We start from the raw sequence: 18,133 nt of genomic DNA, 5'->3' as shown, positions 1-18,133 counted from the left end.
AACACTTGAAACAGTTGTCAGGAAATTGTGGCTGAGGGCAGCTCAAATGATTAACAAATTTCTTCAACTCTCTAAGCCAGGCATGGTGGTGCATACCTTTAATCCCAACACTTAGGAGGCAGAATTAGATAGATCTCTGTGAGTTTAAGGCCAAACTGGTTTACATAATGAGCTCCAGATAAGCCTGGGATATATAGTATGACCCTGCCTCTAAAAACGAAACAAAACCACTACCATCACTAACAAAAACCCTTCTATACTTTGGTTTTTAGTCCTTCACGTTTAACAATGTCTAGCAACAGGGTATTTGTGAGAATTGGAATAGCCGTATTGTTTACACTGCATTAAGTGAAGCTCTCAAACATAAGGACCACTGTCTCCATCAGACAGCCAGAGTATGCTCCAGCAAAAAAAGAAAATGGAAGGACTATCTAACAGTAGAGGCAAATCTTGAAGGAACTTGAGCTAAGACTGTTCTGTGATTCTTATGCTACAAGCATGAAAAAAAGATCTCTCACAGGAGGCAGGAATCAACTACCAAGAAAGGGTTATGTGTGCCAGAGGAAGATGCCTTTATTTATCTTTGAGCTGCTCTTCCCATGGCTCTGACAATATTCCATATTTTACTATGCTGGAAATGGTTCTTGCTTAGAAAAATGACTTTTTATAATACTCTTCTTACAATCAAAGAACATGTGTGGCAACCAGGTACCATGACAATCCACTTACAAAAAAGGAGTATGCAAGATTTTTGTTGTTGTTGTTTGTTTTTCAAGAGAGGGTTTCTCCATATTGCTTTGGAGCCTGTCACAGAACTCACTCTGTAGACGAGGCTGGCCTCAAACTCAAAGAGATCCACCTGCCTCTGCCTCCCAAGTGTTGGGATTAAAGGTGTGTGCCACCACTACCCAGCTGCAAGATCTATTCTTAATGGGTTGCAACATATACTATTAAATGAAAATTAATTTAATAGGAATTAAGGGATCACATCAAACTGGGTACATAAAATGCCAAACCCCCCCCCACAAAAGTAGCATGGTTCAAAGCTAGATAAAGAGAGATGTCGGTCACAGAGGAGATTAAAGCATAGAATCATCACCCTTCTAAAAGAGTAGGCATCTGAATAATGAGGTCAATACCACATTTAAATAGAATAGCTACTTACTATTTAATTCAAATAAATAAATCAAAGGTTGGTAGCTAGAGGACATTTAATATACTAGATTAATTTCATTATTAGAATACAGAACAAACTCAACTGAATCGATTTCCACTTTTGAATATTCATATGTCCGACATCATTGTGTGCCAAGTGATAAATACAATCTAGTATTTCGTAATCACAAGATAACTCTGACTTCATCAATGACATAGCACATGGACGGCTGCACTAAATAAAATGAGGTTCTGCAATAATTTGGTAAGTCTTTCAAAGCAAAGTGCCTCATTCCAATTGTAGCAATGTGTCCTATGGGACATAAACTACATTTAGAAGAACTGTGAATATAAATCTTTAACATACATACACCCCAATATAATAATAAGGCACATAAACTAAATGTAGAGGAGATGATGGAACATGTCATATTCCATGTAAACCTAAGACGTATAATTTATCTGTCTTAATATTTTAGTGACTCTGATTAGATGCCTTTTGGCTTCTACAGTTCTCATGAATTAAATTAGTTTGTGCTGTAAAGTAATGCAGACCATATTGATTCCAGAGACTGTGAGTCACCAAGAGAAGAAGTCCAAAAAGGTTAAACTTCCACTGAACTCCAAGTCAGAGGCTTGAAGGCTACAGAGATAAAAGCATTAGCTGTAGTATGAAACATCCAAGGCTGCTCTCATTTGATTAGGGATTTGCTACAGGCTCTTCATGACAAATACAACAAGGACATTTACAATTTTTTAAGCTTTCAAGAGAGAGCCAGAAAATAGAATATCTACTAATAATTATAAATCAGAAGCTACAAAGTATGTGTTCATTAGCAAAAGCATACTTCTATAGTACTAAAAATGCACAATATCAAAGGGCTACACTGGAGAATGAAAGTCAACATCCTTATTAATAACTGAATACAGAAGTCTGTTTAGTTTGAAACAGTCATCACCACAACTACTTGCCTTAGATTAGTTTTCCTCAAACTAGTCTAAAGAACACCAACATTCAGTAAAATGTTTATAGAAAACCAGCTGGGAGGAAGGGCAAATAACTTCAATATACAATAGTTACTGATACAGTTTCAATCATGAGATAGACTGCCCACAATAATATGTTTTATTTTGGAAAACTAGACAGTCTACAATACACCCATCTGATGTGTAAATTATTTATTTATTTATTTATTTATTTTTGGATTTTTGAGACAGAGTTTCTCTATGGCTTTGGAGGCTGTCCAGGAACTAGCTCTTCTAGACCAGGCTGGCCTCGAACTTACAAAGAATCTCCTGCCTCTGCCTTCCGAGTGCTGGGATTGAAGGCGTGCACCTCCACTGCCTGGCTGCATAAGAGCATTGAAACATTGACACATATGTTCACACTGCTGTCTTTTATGTTCTTTAATGATGACTTGTTTTATGCTGAGTTCTGTCTAACCATTTTAAGACTTTTGTCACATAATACAGGTGTTAAACTTAAGGTCATTAATTTCCTCGTGTGAGAACTTTGTAAGCTACTTAAATACAAGTTATGTTACTTTTTCTGGGTTTATATTCATGCTTTGCTAGTACATTATAATTTTAACCTCATAATCACAAAACTTAAAAAAAACTTACCTTAAGTATAGTATAACAGTATAACAATACATATTTCAATCTGGGAGATGATAAACTGTTATATCTACTTTGGAATTTTAAAATAACACATCAAGAATTCTGAGGTAAAAGGATAAACTAGGCATAAAATTTATTCCATTAATTTGTATAAGTATAACCCTTATCTACCTCTTAAAGTAAATGAAATATAAAAAGGAATGCCAGCTCATTCCTGATAGGTTTAGTTTTTCTCACAGGGAAGGAAAAGGTGAAAAGGTGTTACGTAGCCCCTCACAACTCACAAGGACGACAGCCAATTGCACAACACATGCTTGGTATTTTTAGAACTGTACCAAAGACAAAAGATGCACAGCTTCCTTTTTCTTTTTATAAGATTTTCTCTCTCTCTCTCTCTCTCTCTCTCTCTCTCTCTCTGTGTGTGTGTGTGTGTGTGTGGTGTGTGTCTGTGTGTTGTGTGTGCATGTACATGCATGCAGGTGCTTACAGAGGCTAGAGAAGGATGTCAGAGTCCCTGAGACCTGCAGTTACAAGCAGCTGTGAACTGCTTGGAACCCAACTCTGATCTTCTGAAAAAGTAGCAAATGCTCTTAATTGCTAGGCCATCTCTCCAGTCCTCAAATACTCACAATTTCTAAATTGTAACAAAGATGACTTTACATGTTCAATCTGAAGTACAGCCTTTGTTATATTTACTAAAGAAAAAGACAGTTTCCCAAAGACAACTCCACACAACAAAGCAAATAAAATTTGTCTGCTTTACAGTTTTTTTTTTTTTTTTTTTCCTAAGTAGTGTTTTCTTACTATTCCTCTCCTATCTCTTATTGTCTACTTTTGGCAGCTACAGGTGAAAACCCCAAACCAAAAAAAAAAAAAAAAAAAAAAAAAAAAAAAAAAAAAACCCAGCAGTTGCTTATTATAGACTTATGTGAATAAAATAAAGAAATGAGAAAGATGCAAATACAGACATCTTTTTATCTCAAGCATAAAATGAAAGATGGAGTGGAAAATAAACTACTTACTAAAATTTTTAGGTTTACTTTGAACAACTAACCCAGTAGCTGAAAAAAGTTTGCTATGTAAATCAATTTTATTTAAGTCTCTTCATATCAAATATTTTCACACATATCATGAAGAATATACTCATAAAATTTATGTGTATTGGAGGCTTTTTGTTTTATTTTGGCATTTTTTTTGTCTCTAGGTTTTTGCTTGTTTTGATTTTTGTTTTTGGTTTTGAGAGAGAAAAAGAACATCAAGTTTGAGTGAGTAGTGGTGGGGAAGGTGTGGGAGGGGTTGGGGGAGGGAAAGATGCTCAAAATATATTATATGAAAATTTTAAATTGGAAAATGTAATAATTATAGAGCAAACATCCACTCCCAGAAACAGAAGGAGCTCCTCTTAAACATAGAACCCATTCTCTTCCTCGATCTCAGGCTTTAATGTATGACATAAGCATCAAGTTCACTAATTAAGAAGGAAATAAAATAATGCCACAGGTGCTAAAAGATGAAAATGTTTAAAGCTCCTTTATAATGCATTAAAATAAGAGAAACTTCCCTAACATATAGGACATTTCATTAAAATCTCCTGTGAAAAATGCCAAGAGTAAGAGTATCGATCCATTTGGAATATAAATTATTGAGGTGCTTGGGTTTAATTTTGTGGAACGCCACACAGGAGGACCATAAAAAACATGATTTGTTCCCAGTGCTTCTAACACTGACAGTAAGGAAGGGCAACACTAGCACTCAAGATGCAGAACCATTAAATAACTGTAATTTCAACATGGTGCATGTACCTAATATAAATAACTATAAATTACAAAGTAATAGATTGAGCTCTATGATTTTTTGCTGGCTCTGACAAAATAATGACGGCTTCAGCAATACTACTACTTCCATTCCAAAACAGGATGTCACGTGTCATGACTGGAACTATGGGCCTTGTGAATCTTACAAAGACAGAAGTCTGAAGGAATAACAGTAATGTGGAATCATGTTTTATTAGTAGTATGATGTTAAATCTCGTGGGATACTTTCTCTTTAATGAAGCATGACACTCAGCAATGTGATATTTAAGTAAAGAGTTTCCAAATTTTGTGTAGCAAGGTGATGAAAAGATAACAATAATACACTATAAACTTTTAAAAGTTAAGTTCCTCAATGTTTTCTCTATAGAGAAATGATAAATGTTTTAGAAAATCAATGTTTAACTTGATTTAAATATTATACAGTATAGACATGTATTGAAGTATCACATTGATATCTAAAAAAGTCTTTAATTCTTATAGTTTTTAATTCTTATTGGTTAAAAATAAATTTTAAAATTAAAAAAAATTCCAAATCCTTTAAGTAAACAGTGCTTAAGAAGCCTTTACATTGAAAAGCATTCCTACTCCAGGAGGTATATACAGGTAACACAAAGCCACAAAACAAATATAATTTACTTACTATTTCAAACCTAGAAAAACAATTATTCCCCTTGCACTAAATCACTCTCTTTCTATTACCACTGCTATTTGTAATGCCTGACACTCACTTCTCACTAACTACAGAAGGTCTGGGCAGCATTATCCCCGTGGGCTATGACTTGATAAAGTTCAGTATTAATCTTCCAGGACATGACAGACAAGAAAATATACAAACATCTTAAACATCTAAATTTTTTGGTTAATTATAAGAACAATGACAGAATAGCCATGCTACCAGAGGAGAGAAACTACTTCAAGTCTGTAGCTATGCCACATGGATATTCTCAAATCTCTAAACCTATAATGGCTGAGCAAATAATGTCAATTTAATAGGCTACTATGCAATCATTAAGACTAAAAACTATAAAGCTATAACAAAAAATTTTGTGATCTACAATAAGGCATTCTAATCATATATTTAGATGGAGATATAACTATATTAAGACAAATATAAACATTTAAAACTTTATACACATAGGCAAAGACTTTAAGAATACAGTAAGAAAGTAAGTGTTTGATCTGATTTAAGTTCCTTTAACCCTCTGCATGTTGACAAGGTAAATAAAAACGAAAATGAATCCTTTCCCTAAAGAACTATAAAACTATCATCAGTACCTTGGTAATTTATGATCGCCATTAAACCTACACAAACTTGCTATAATACATATCTCACCCTGACCCTTCATTCACGATAGGGCCAAGGTCTCCAGATAAACAGGGAAGTCTGAGCTAAGCATTCTGATTAGAACAGGAAGGGGAGAAGGGATGAAAGGATGAAATAATTAGTACCCAGCAAGGTCAAAGAGGCATCAATGGGATGTTTTACTGTCATCTCAAGGTATCAAATTTAGTATCAGTTTTAGAAAGCTAACCACTACAGCACTTTATGCCATGAAAATGACAAAATGCAAATGTTCAATAGCTTAAGTGACAAAAATACTGTATCAATTTGATTAACTTTTCATTGCTTCAGAAATTAAATCTAAGAACCAGAATCATTAAGATTCAAGGATACGGAGACATCCAATTTCCTGTCAGAGGGGTAGATAAGGAATCCATTACTTTATAGCTATCATGGGTCAAAATCTCAATAAAGGAACCCTGGAATTAGTGGCACTAACTCAAAAGGCACAATTAATTTGGATTCTAAAATGATTATAAAAGCTGTCCCCTGAAGCTTTTTTGCATAAATTAGCAAACAGATCCTAAAATTCATATCCAAATGCAAAAGACTCAAAAAACCAAATAAAAATAAACAGCAAAAAGAATCAAGTTAGAAGATACGAGCTCCCTGATTGTAAAACTTACTACAAAGGTACAGTAATCAAGACTGAAGCCAGGACAAACTTCCACACATACAGGAACTTAGGTTTTGAGAGGGGAATCAAGAGAAATAAGAGAATACGCTTCTAACAAATGGTGTTTGGACAACTGACTAGGCATAATCAAAATAATTAAAAAAGGACCCCTATTACTTATAATACATACATGAAAATTAACTTGAAATGGATGTTCACATAGAAAATTATAAACTGAGGGCTAGCAAGACAGCTTAACAGATAAGAGAACATTTAAAAAGCTCCATGATCTAGGCTCCATTTCCAGAACCCACACGGTGGAAGAAAACAGACTCTAAAAAGCTGTTCTCTGACCTCCACATATTTGTGTGGACCTGTCTCTGCCTACACACAACACAGTAAATATATATTTTTTTTTTAGATTTACAGTATAAAACTGAGCCCATAACTCATATTGTTTGCAAAATTTAGTGTAAACTGAATAATGTAAAGCTATGTTTAGTGGTACATGCCTTTAATCCCAGCACTCAGGGAGAGGCAGGTGGAACCCTGTGAGTTCAAGGCTAGCCTGGTCTAGAGAGGGATTTCCATACAGCCAGACCTATATAGTGAGACCCTGCTTCAAAAACCAAAACCCATTAAACAAACGAGTAATGTACATGAGCATATGTACAAAGATATAAAAATTTTAGAAAAGGGCTGGGAAGACAACTCAGCAGCTAATGGCACTTGCTGCTCTTGCAGAGACTTACATGGTGGTTCAGAATCCTCTCTAATTCTAATTCCAGGGGAATATAATGGCCCCCTCTGGACTGTGCAAGTTTACTAACTTGTCAGGCATTGCCTGGCCTTAGGGGTTCTCTGGAACTGTGGCACAGAATTCCATGAACCTCAGTCCTTCCCATCCAAATCTTATGTAATTCATGCTTATAAAACTAGTACCAAGAGGCCAATGCTGCCAAGTCCCGCTGCTAGCTTGGGGGGGAAGCCTGGCCTATTGGAGAGCTACTGCATTAGCTTTTGTGTGCTGACTCTGGGGAATTAGGTAGTTGTTTTGATCCAATAACTTCAGAGACAAAAGGCTTACATTTTCACATGTTAGAGCCTTTAGTGGGAGTCTTGTCCCTGGGACATGTTTCCTGTAGTTCCAAGGTCCTCTTTAAAGAATCGTTATCTTCTTAACAATTACAGATCTTCTACATCTGTACTCTCCTTGTCCAAAAAGTTAATCTTCCCTTCCTCGACAAACTTCACATTTTTATTATCTTTCTGATCTCCTTTTTACTTTATCACAGACCTGGGTAAGATAGTAAGGTGTAACCATGACACAGCCTGAAGGCTATCCTGTCTTCAAATTTTCTTTGCCAAACAAAGCTCAATATCTTTAAATTGAGCCTAACCCAACTTCTCAGAACTCAGTAAGAACACAGCAGACTCATTACCAGAACACCGACTATTCCCTAACCAAGTTAGTAGTCTTTGTTCCCTGCTGAAACTTCATGAGCCAGACCCACACTGTCCACATTTTTCACAACCTTTTTGTCTCCAAAGGTCTCAACAGAATGACCCATTAAGCTCTGCTTACAGTAGTCAAGGGTTTTTCCAGTCCAAGGTTCCAACCAAACTCTTTCACATTTCTCTCACGAATCAATTCCAATAGCCTAAGAACAACACAGTCAAGTTTATCATAGATAGAGCCCCAACATCTCCTTATCACTTTTCTCTGTTGCTTGTCTTTCTGTTATAACAAAATACCTTACAAAAGCAACTTGAGGAAAGAAGTGTTTACTTTGGCTCACAGTTCAAGGGCACAGTCCAAGGTGATGGAGAAGTAAATCAGGGCAGCAGCCTTCAGACGTAACTGCACTGCAGCCACAGTCAAAACGCAGAGAACAATGAATGTTACTGCTTAGCTTGCCTTCTACTCTTTAATTCAGTCCAGGACCCCGTGAGATGGTGCCATCCAAAGTTAAGGTTGCTATTCCTTCAAGAACTAGCCTAAACTAACTAATCTAACCTTCACAGGAATCCTCAGCGGCTTGTCTCTAGATGATTCTAAACCCTGTTGTCTGTCAAAACAGACAACGAAGACAAATCAACTGCTGATTCGTAATAATAGATGTATTTCCTTTAACTGTATCTTTTATACTCTGAACTAACCAAGTGGTTATGTACTCTATACTTTTGTCCATTGACCATGAATACAATTTTTTTGTCCTTCCATACCAGACCCCTATCAGAACATTTCTTCTGCTATGCTCCTTAATATATTCATTTACGAACATGTCCAATGTCCCTTTCTAATGAAAAAGCTGTCAAGCAATTCTTTATCTTGTATAATACAGTGCATAATGTACAAAGGTATTGAGTGTTCTTAAGGGGATAAACATTGTGGTAGTTTGAATGGAATTAGCCCCCATAATCTCACAGGAAGTGGCACTATTAGGAGTGTGCCTTTGTTGGAGGGGGTATGGATTTGTTGGAGGAAGTGTGTGGCTGTGGGATGGGCTTGTGAGATTTCCTATGCTCAAGATCCCGCCCAGTGTTTCAGTCAAATTCCCGTTGCCTCCAAGATATAGGACTCTAAGCTACTCCTCCAATGCCATGTCTGCCATCATGTTCCCCACCATGATGATAATGGACTGAACCATTGAAACTGTAAGCCAACCCCTCAATTAAAAGTTTTCCTTATGAGTTCCTTCCCATGCTCATGGTGTCTCTTCACGCTATGGAAACCCAAACCAAGACAAACATCATTACAGTAGAAAGTACACAGGCTTTGGAGTCTTAATCTTTCCTATATCCAGTTATTACTGTTCACCTACTTTGTTTAGGAACTGACCAAAATCAAATCTACTCCCATTGCAAGTACATATCTTAAAACCTGTATACAGTTTCCTCTCTGAATTTCAGGATATCCTATTTAATTTCCAAAAAAGTAAGAATTCAATAAGCAGCAATTCCTTTGTGATATATGGAGGTCTTCAATAAATAGTATAAAAAAACATGTTTTTCTTCTTTTCTTAAAAGCAACTGAAGAACTTCTTTAGGTCTGTAAAAATTATAGTGTATAGAAGATATACACAGGATAAGAATCTCAAACTTTAAAAGGCAAGTTGTCAACCTTAAAATTTGATGTCATTATAACTGGTAAAATTATTCTATTTTTTTATATATTTAAAATAATTTATTTAACTTTATTTTACATACACTGGTGTGAAAGTATCAGATCCCCTGGACCTGAAGTTATAGACAGTTGTAAGCTGCTGTGTGGATGCTGGGACTTGGACCTGGGTTATCTGGAAGAAGAGTAAGTGCTCTTAACTGAGCCATATCTCCAGCCCTCTCTAACTGATAAACGATAACTCTGTTCTAGCTAAAATTTACTTTTCTCAGTAATGTATTAAATACCTCTAGGTACACTTTGTCAGGCAACAACTCGACAAACACATCAAGCCCTTACCCTAAAGATATTGTCCAGACCGCTTATATACACCTGCATACTCTGATAGCAATACACTGAGGAAGGCATGGTGATAAAGGGTTCTTATATGCTGCTGGTGAGAACTGCAATCTAGAATCACCTTCTGGAAACAGAAATTGGCAATGTTATCTAAGTCTTCAAAATCCATATAACCTCGGTCTTAACTACTTTTCTTAGCACTATGACAAGAGACACTTAGGGGAGAATGGATTTGTTTTCAGTTTGAGAGGATAGACTCCATCATGCAAGGAGCATGGCTGTGGGAGCAGCTATTGTCTGTGGTCGTGGGAAGCAGAATATGGCTCAGGAAGAACTAAGACAAGGTTGTTACCTATAAGCCTTACCTTTATGACCCTATGTCTGCTAGCTAGGCCCAATGTCAAACAGGTTCACAATCTCCCCAAACAGACTACCAGCTAGGTAAACAAGTGTTAAAATACTTGACCCTATGGAAAAATTTCACATTCAAATATATCATTCTGTCCTTGACGCCCATCAGCTCATACTGTAAAACATATTTAGTTCAACTTCCAGTCCCAACACCATTCAAAACACCAAAGATCAATGTCTCTAAAACATTAAGGCAATCTCTTAATTGTGAGCACCTGTAAAATCCAAATAAGCATGTCCAACATATAATGGTACAGAATAAATCCAATTCCAAACCGGAAGAATAGGGGCATAAGCACAAGACTAACACACAAGAGGGCAAGAATCAACCCCTCTGTTTCAACATCCAGCATCTGGGGCTCACATTGGCATTATCTCCATGCAGAAAACACTGCCCCTTCTACTACAAGCTGCAGCGACATTTGAATGCTTCCTTGAATGAACCTTGGGAAAACATGACCCTGGGGAGTCCTGCTCAATCAGGATGCCCAGAAAATTCTCTTTGTTCAAGAATTCTCCTTTGAAATGAATTTGCATTTTTATAAGTTGAAGCATCAACTGCTGGGGTCTTGCCCTCAAGGCATCTTTTCTATTTGTCCCCATATGATGTGTCCTTAATTATACTGAGTTTAATAATACAGACTCTGTATCAGCTTCTACAACTTTAACCCAATTTACTCTTTCCTATACATTTCCACATCTTTCTGCTCCACTTTCTGCTTTGAATTTTCATTATAAGCCCCACCAAATACATTGAGCAATAATTATACCACAAGCTGAATGCTATGCTGTCTTGAAATTCCCTTAGTCTATTATTTTTTACTTTTTCACGCATTTTCAGGACACAGAAGAATGTAGTCAAATTCTCTGCCTGGATCTAACTGAAGTGGCTCCTCTGGTCCAGTTCCCACATGAAGCCTGTTTCCCCTATAAGCTCATGGTTGCACTTTGACCAGCATTCTGGTCTTGTGCACCACCACTGGAATGCTCCATTAGAACAGTTTCACACACACTAGGGCTTCTCTAGCCCACAGCTTTAAACTCTTTTTCATTTCTCCTACAAATGACTCCAAAGGCATCATAGACTGATTTATAGAAGCAATGATGTCATTGCTAGGGCCGATGTTAAACACTGAAATCAAATACATAAAAAGACACAGCTTAAGGTTTCAGAGGGTATGGCCTATCATGGCTGGAAAGGCATGGCTAAGATCAGCTCATAGTTGTGGCCCCAGGGATGTAAAACAAGACTTGTGACCATCTCTATGCCTCCAAGACCTATCTCTGCCAGCCAGCTCCACACCCAAAAGGTTCCACAGTCTCTCGGAATAGTAGTACCAGCTAGGAACCAAGTGTTCAAAATGGGTCTGTACTGATGTTTCACATTTAGATCACAATGCACTTTGACTTAATAAGCATATTGCTAGGATCTATTTTATTAAAGTAGCCAATGATGAACAGTTTAGAAATCAATATATTTGTTCATTTTCAAGTATTAAAACATTAAAAGTTAACATTCAATGTGTCTAAGACAGAATTATTTAAAAAAAAATAAAACATTTGATTGGCATTCTAGAAATTTTTCTTTTCTTTTTTTTTTTTTTACACCCCACTGTGTCCCCAGGAAGCTGCATTGCCCTGATAGGCAGAGGTAGACTATTTTCTCTAGAAGAATTTTCTCTAGAAGATGGGAAAAGCATGAGACTGGAGCTGCAGCCAGGCACAGAGTGAATTTGTAAGCATTCTAGAATTTTAAAGAGTGGCTTTAGATATGCTTTCAGCTTAGATTCTTAAAATATTCCTATACAATAATCAAAATGGTTATTTTATCTCTTGCATGTAAAAGAATAAGATATCTTATCTAAGACTACAGAGCCATCAGGAGGTTATGTGACCTCTGTAACCTGATAACAAACGTGCAGTTTTAAGTCCCCAGACTAAGTTATTAAGTTGGAACCATGGGGAGGGCAGTGGGCAACATTCTATGTTTTAACAAGGCCTACATGAACCATACATATAATAAATGTGAAAGCAGAAACATGCATCATGCAGTCTTAAAAATAATATTTTAAATAAGTAGATAGCAGTGCAATGTCTCCCATGTCAGCTGCATTTTCATATTTCAGGGCTCTTCACAATCAATAACAGTATTATATAAAGTTTTGTTGTCTTTTTTTCCCCCAAAACTAGCTTTTGTAGATCAGGCTGGACTCGAACTCACAGAAATCCGCCTGCCTCTGCCTCCCGAGTGCTGGGACACCTGTCCTAAAGTTTTAAATAATATTCCTGTCTGGGCTCCTGATAAAGTAGTCAACTACTTTCAACTGGATCACTGTCAGAAGTCCTAGAGAACAGATTCTTAATCTATTGATGTCACAGGAAGTACCAGAAAGTCACAGAAGGTCACTGCATTTGAGGATGTTGTATACTTGGGAAAGGGATTGGTAACAGAAATCACAAACATCTCACACTTTTACTCACTTAAACCATTTTTCATCTAGTATTCTTCTGATACTAATAACTCTGAAAACAAGTCTGACTACCTGGTCCCATCTGAAGTCAAGACCATAGATATCGGGAGTACTGACAGACACAGAAGGCACTGAACCATGTGCTCCAGGAGACACAGAATTCAAGACCTTCAAGTCTCTACCAGGAATGCTTTAACCTGCTAGGTGATATCAAGAATCCAAAAATAAAGGTAAGAGAGTTCCAAAAGCTAAATTAAGGCACCTGTCACAGAAATTAAAAAGAAAGGTGGTGTGACCTCAATTTGGAGGGGGTATACAGAAGAATCCAAGTCTGGAGAAACAGAATTTCAAAGAATTGGTGAAATGGGCTTTATCAGTTGGTTTGAAAATAAGGCAGCAGGCAGGGCGCAAGCTGAGCAGAGGGAAATCATAGTACAATGATATGAGACTAGGACAGACTGTTCTACCAGAGACAAACTGTATCACCCTGGACCAACAAGCCCACCTCAAAATCACAGCTCCTCATTTGTGAAATGGGAAAATAATAATGATTTGAATTATCTCAAAATTATTTAAGACAGCTATGGAAGAAAAGACTCTAATGTGCAGAAACAACATAGCCCATGTCCACAGCTTTAACAACTATTCTCTTATATAATCAAACTGTGGAATAGTAAACATTTTAATTTATAATGGTTTAAGAACAATTTTGTTTCTATTATTAGCAAATGAAGCATAAATAATTAAAAGGATTCAAAATAACATGAGAAATGCAAACAACTCAAATTGTATATAAGTGTTAAAAGATAATATATAAAAGTGTCTATTCTTGGGCAGAAAATTACTTAGCAAAAGTGTATATATATTAGAACAGCTCTTTGTGGTAAGTAGTTTGGCGATGTCGTCTAAAACACTTAAAAACATCTTAGCAACTGTACTTTGGGATAGTTAGCTCAAAGCAACAAAAGTTCATGCATGTTCATGCAAAAATGAGTACAAAATTCAAGCAACTTAAACAAAACAAAACAAAAACTCAAAAAACAAAAATCAGAAACCATCCAAATGTCTTAAACAAATTACCATTTATTACTGAATAGCTCAGGATCACTTAGATCTCTTTATGCACACCAAGGCTGCCCTTAACAGGTAATCCTCCTACCTCAGCCTTTTTAATTGCTAGGATGATAAAAATGTACCACCATACCTCACTCCAAAATGAGTATTAAAACTTTCTTGTCACTTTTTACAAAAAGATGCTACTGCTCATCTTGCTGCTGGTGATGCTTTAAGAACTCTACAGTAATGCTCTTATCACAATGAGGGCACAGAAAGTTTCAGTAGCTTCAGAAAATTACTTTACAGCACATAAGCAGAATAGGAAGAGCTGTGTGCTTTTGTATCTTTTCACCTCAACATCTAATTTCTGGGATTATCTAAAGAAACAATTTGAACTAAGGGAATATATATACTCACACACACATTCAGAGTAGTAACATTACTACTGTGTAATTATACATACACATTACTATAGTGATGATAACAAGGTAAAATTTAACAACCTACATATTTAAATAGTAGCAATTTTATACATTAAGTCATGTGAGCCACCTTTGTGGTGGCTCACATTTGTGATCCTAGCATTCAAGAGACAAGGCAGGACTGTCAGAGGAGTTTGAGGGCAGCCTAGGTTAAAAATTTTTGAAACACTGTCTAAAAATCCAAAAGGGGGGAAAATATCTAATCATGGAACAGTTATATACACTGATAATGATGACAATAGTATTAACAATATAAGAAAAATTCTATATCAAGGGAATACACAAAATTATCTACCTAAAACAAGCATTTGAAAAGCCATTAAAATAGAATAAAATTTTCTTGGTAATGAAGAGTTATATGTACTTTTATCAGATCCTTTTAAAAAGTAGTTTCATTTTCCAGCCAAATAAATAAGCATATTTTTACCTTATCCCAGAAATCAATCAGAGCTGTAAAGTCCCATTTCTTAGAATATGCCACATTGTATTTCAGAATAGCATCCTATGGAAAAAGAGAAACAAAAAACTCATGGCACAATCATGTAAGCTATCTTTCACAAATTGCTTCCAGCAAATTTCTTAATGCTAAGCAAGCTGCCTTCTAACATTAGCTATTCCACATTAGTAGCTATGGACAAACAGAATGGACACTAATTTATTATTCATGTAAGAAAAATGAGTTTAGGTATGTTCAGCAATGGAAGGGAACATAATCATCCTAAAGCATGCATTCTAAATGGGAATAGTATACCCATTGAACAAAAATCAGAACTTAAGGGATTAAAACAAAATAGATTATAATGGTTTGTGGTGGACATCATATGTGGTACATTTATATATTATGGGTTATCTATTTCTCTTTGTGCATACACACATATGTATACAAGATATACAGTAACATCACACACAGTTACATATACTTTATGCATTTACATATTCTCATACAGAGAAATATAGTTACTTGTGGCAATAAAATACCATAGGGAGGATAAATAGGAAGAAAATGTTTAAAAGGAAGAAAGATTGAAGAACAGTGTTTTAAAGTACAAAATGGTATTTTCCTCCTCACTTCTGGCTACTCTGTGTGTGTGTGTGTGTGTGTGTGTGTGTGTGTGTGTGTGTGTGTGTGTGTGTGTAGACAGTCGCATGTATTCATTATGTTCTTGTGTATGAGTGTGTAAGTATGTGCATACATGTATGTATAGAGGCCAGAGATCCATGTTCAGTACCTTTCTCAGATGTTCTTCACTCTATTTTTTGAGACATGGTCTCTTGCTAACCCAGAACTAATTTACTAGACTAGCTGGCCAGAAAGCCATAGGGATCCACCTGTTTTCATTTCTCCAAGCATTGGAGTTATAGACCACACAACTCAGCTTTTTAAAATGGGTGCTGGGGATCCAAATTCATGTCTTCATGTTTGCACAGCAAGCACTTTGCTGACTAAGCCATCTCTATAGCCCCTATTATCCACTATTTTTTATAAACTATAAAAATATAACTGTGTTAGTACAGAAATTTTATGTATACTTTCCTCAAACCCTCTTTCACAGTTGAATTATTTTACAGTCAAAGAAGTAAGCACACTTTTATCTTATCCCAGAGATCAATCACAGCTGTAAAGAACTTTGTATGATAGTACAAAGCCTAGCAGTTCACACAAGTGATATATTTATATGGCATGGTAAGTCAAACTATACCATCTATTGGTTTAAGTTTTCACCATCTGAGTAAATAATACTATATACTGGGTTTCCACAGGTAAAAGTAAAGATATTATATGATATCTGTGGAATAAAATACCAATAAAATTCAAGCCTCCTTCAGAACATAAAAATCTGAGTATGCTCAACTCTTTTATATAAGTGGCATAGTATTTGCATGTAATTAGGCACACCCTCCTTTATACTTGGGTTACTTACAATTGCTAAATCAATGTAAATGTTTTTTTAGAAAACTATACTCTATTGTTTAAGGAATAACTTCAACAACAACAACAACAAAAGCCACAGCATGTTTAATTATAGGCATAATCTTTGTTGTTGTTGTTTTCAGGCAGGGTCTCACACTGTGGTTAAGGCTAGCCTGGAAATCATTATGTAGCTCACACTAGTCTCAAACATTATAGCAAACTTTTTATCAATAACACCTGAGTGCTGGAATAAGCCCCGCCACAAGCACTGCCATGCTTGACTCACAGATTTGCCATTTTTCAAGCCACAGCTAGTAAAATCCCATATGGGGAACTTAGATAGATGGTCATCTTCCCATCTATAATGCTAATGAGTACCTGAACAGATTTACTTTTACTCTACTCTTCAAAACTTAAAAGTATCTACCTTGAGTTGTTCATTAGTTTGCAGTTAGCCATCACCTACGTGAGTTCTTTTTAGCTCATAATAATAAACACAAGGACCTATCTGGACAAATTATCTGGCACACTATTAATAAAAATCGTAATGAAGATACTGTTTCTCTTTTAAACTTTGAATATCTGAACTCCCCAAATCCACCAATGAATGAATGAATAAATAAATAGCAAAAAGATTATAGCGATCATAAGGTTTAATCTTTACTTCTTCCTTTCAGGTATCATTCTTTGAGCAAAGAAATTACCATAAGCAGATACAAGAAATCTTGAGAGACTACCTTGTTCTGTTGTAAGATAAACTAAAGGGAATGCATAGTAAAGCAACTGCTCCTCCCTTCAGTAACCAAGGTGCACTAAGGAACTATTGAAGAGATGAGCACTAATTTAGAATGCTCTGATTATTCCATGTGTTACAAAATATATGTGGAAATTCTCAAGAAAACAGTTCGATCAGAAGGACAAAAGGCATCTAACAGTGTTTGTTGAATGGCACTTGGGCAGTGCCCAGAAAGTGTAAGTATATGAGCCTGGGTTAAAGACAAAGACCCAAACCCAACAGGGATGGAAGTTAGTGGTGCTTTAAACACATAAAACAATCCTAACAATCCACTGCAGCAGGTCACTGGAACCCTAAAGGATCTGGATCAAGTGGTCACTATAATGTCTATTTGAAAGCTGATTTAAAAAAAAAAAAATTTTTGCAAGTTAATCAGCAAAAAAGATCACAACTTTGCACCCATCAATTGTTTGTAACTATAAGAGAAAGATTAAATGCAAAGTAATTATTTTTTTTCTATACATAAGATTTTAAAATATTCTCAGTGGTCAATTTGGGGCTTGGATAAATGCTTTAAAATATGCAAAAAAGAGAATAGTAACTATAAATGGTTTTCATCGTGATCACGACCACAAATCAAATGTGATTTGTTATACTTAAAATGAAACAAAACCCAAACTGATAGACCTACATGAGAACTGTGTAAGCTTGCAAGTTCATATGTAGTTTTATGTTGCACATATGAAATTAATATCCTAAGATAACTGACAGACCTTGAAAACTTTTTTCATTTCGAAGGAGCAAGTTTAGAGAGTCCACTACAAGATTAAAAATGCTGTTTGAAGCCAGGAAGTGGTGGCGCACACCTTTGATCCCAGCATTCAGGAGGCAGAGGCAGGTGGATCTCTGTGAGTTCAAGGTTGGCCTGGTCTACAAAGCAAGTTCCAGAACAGCTAAAGCTACACAGAAACCCTGTCCCGAAAAACCACACAGGTAAAAAAAAGCTGTTTGAAAGGGATAAAATGTTCAAAATATATATTTGTACACATATCAAC

At 36.0% G+C, this 18,133-nt stretch overlaps 1 protein-coding gene across 4 annotated transcripts in view; it reads right to left on the bottom strand.

Moving 5' to 3' along the window:
- Nucleotides 1-18,133, bottom strand: part of Parg (poly(ADP-ribose) glycohydrolase) — a 98,340-nt gene that overhangs the window by 65,006 nt on the left and 15,201 nt on the right. For all 4 annotated transcript variants that reach the window (XM_051202723.1, XM_051202725.1, XM_051202722.1 and 1 more), the window contains one exon: nt 14,858-14,932. In XM_051202723.1, coding sequence (XP_051058680.1) covers nt 14,858-14,932 — 75 coding nt within the window. The remainder of the gene's footprint in view (nt 1-14,857; nt 14,933-18,133) is intronic.

This window comes from Phodopus roborovskii, unplaced genomic scaffold (genome assembly GCF_943737965.1).
Source record: "Phodopus roborovskii unplaced genomic scaffold, PHOROB, whole genome shotgun sequence".
NCBI classification, from domain to species: domain Eukaryota; kingdom Metazoa; phylum Chordata; class Mammalia; order Rodentia; family Cricetidae; genus Phodopus; species Phodopus roborovskii.
The sequence above is the reverse complement of the archived record's forward strand: the minus strand, read 5'-3'. Positions and strand labels throughout refer to the sequence as shown.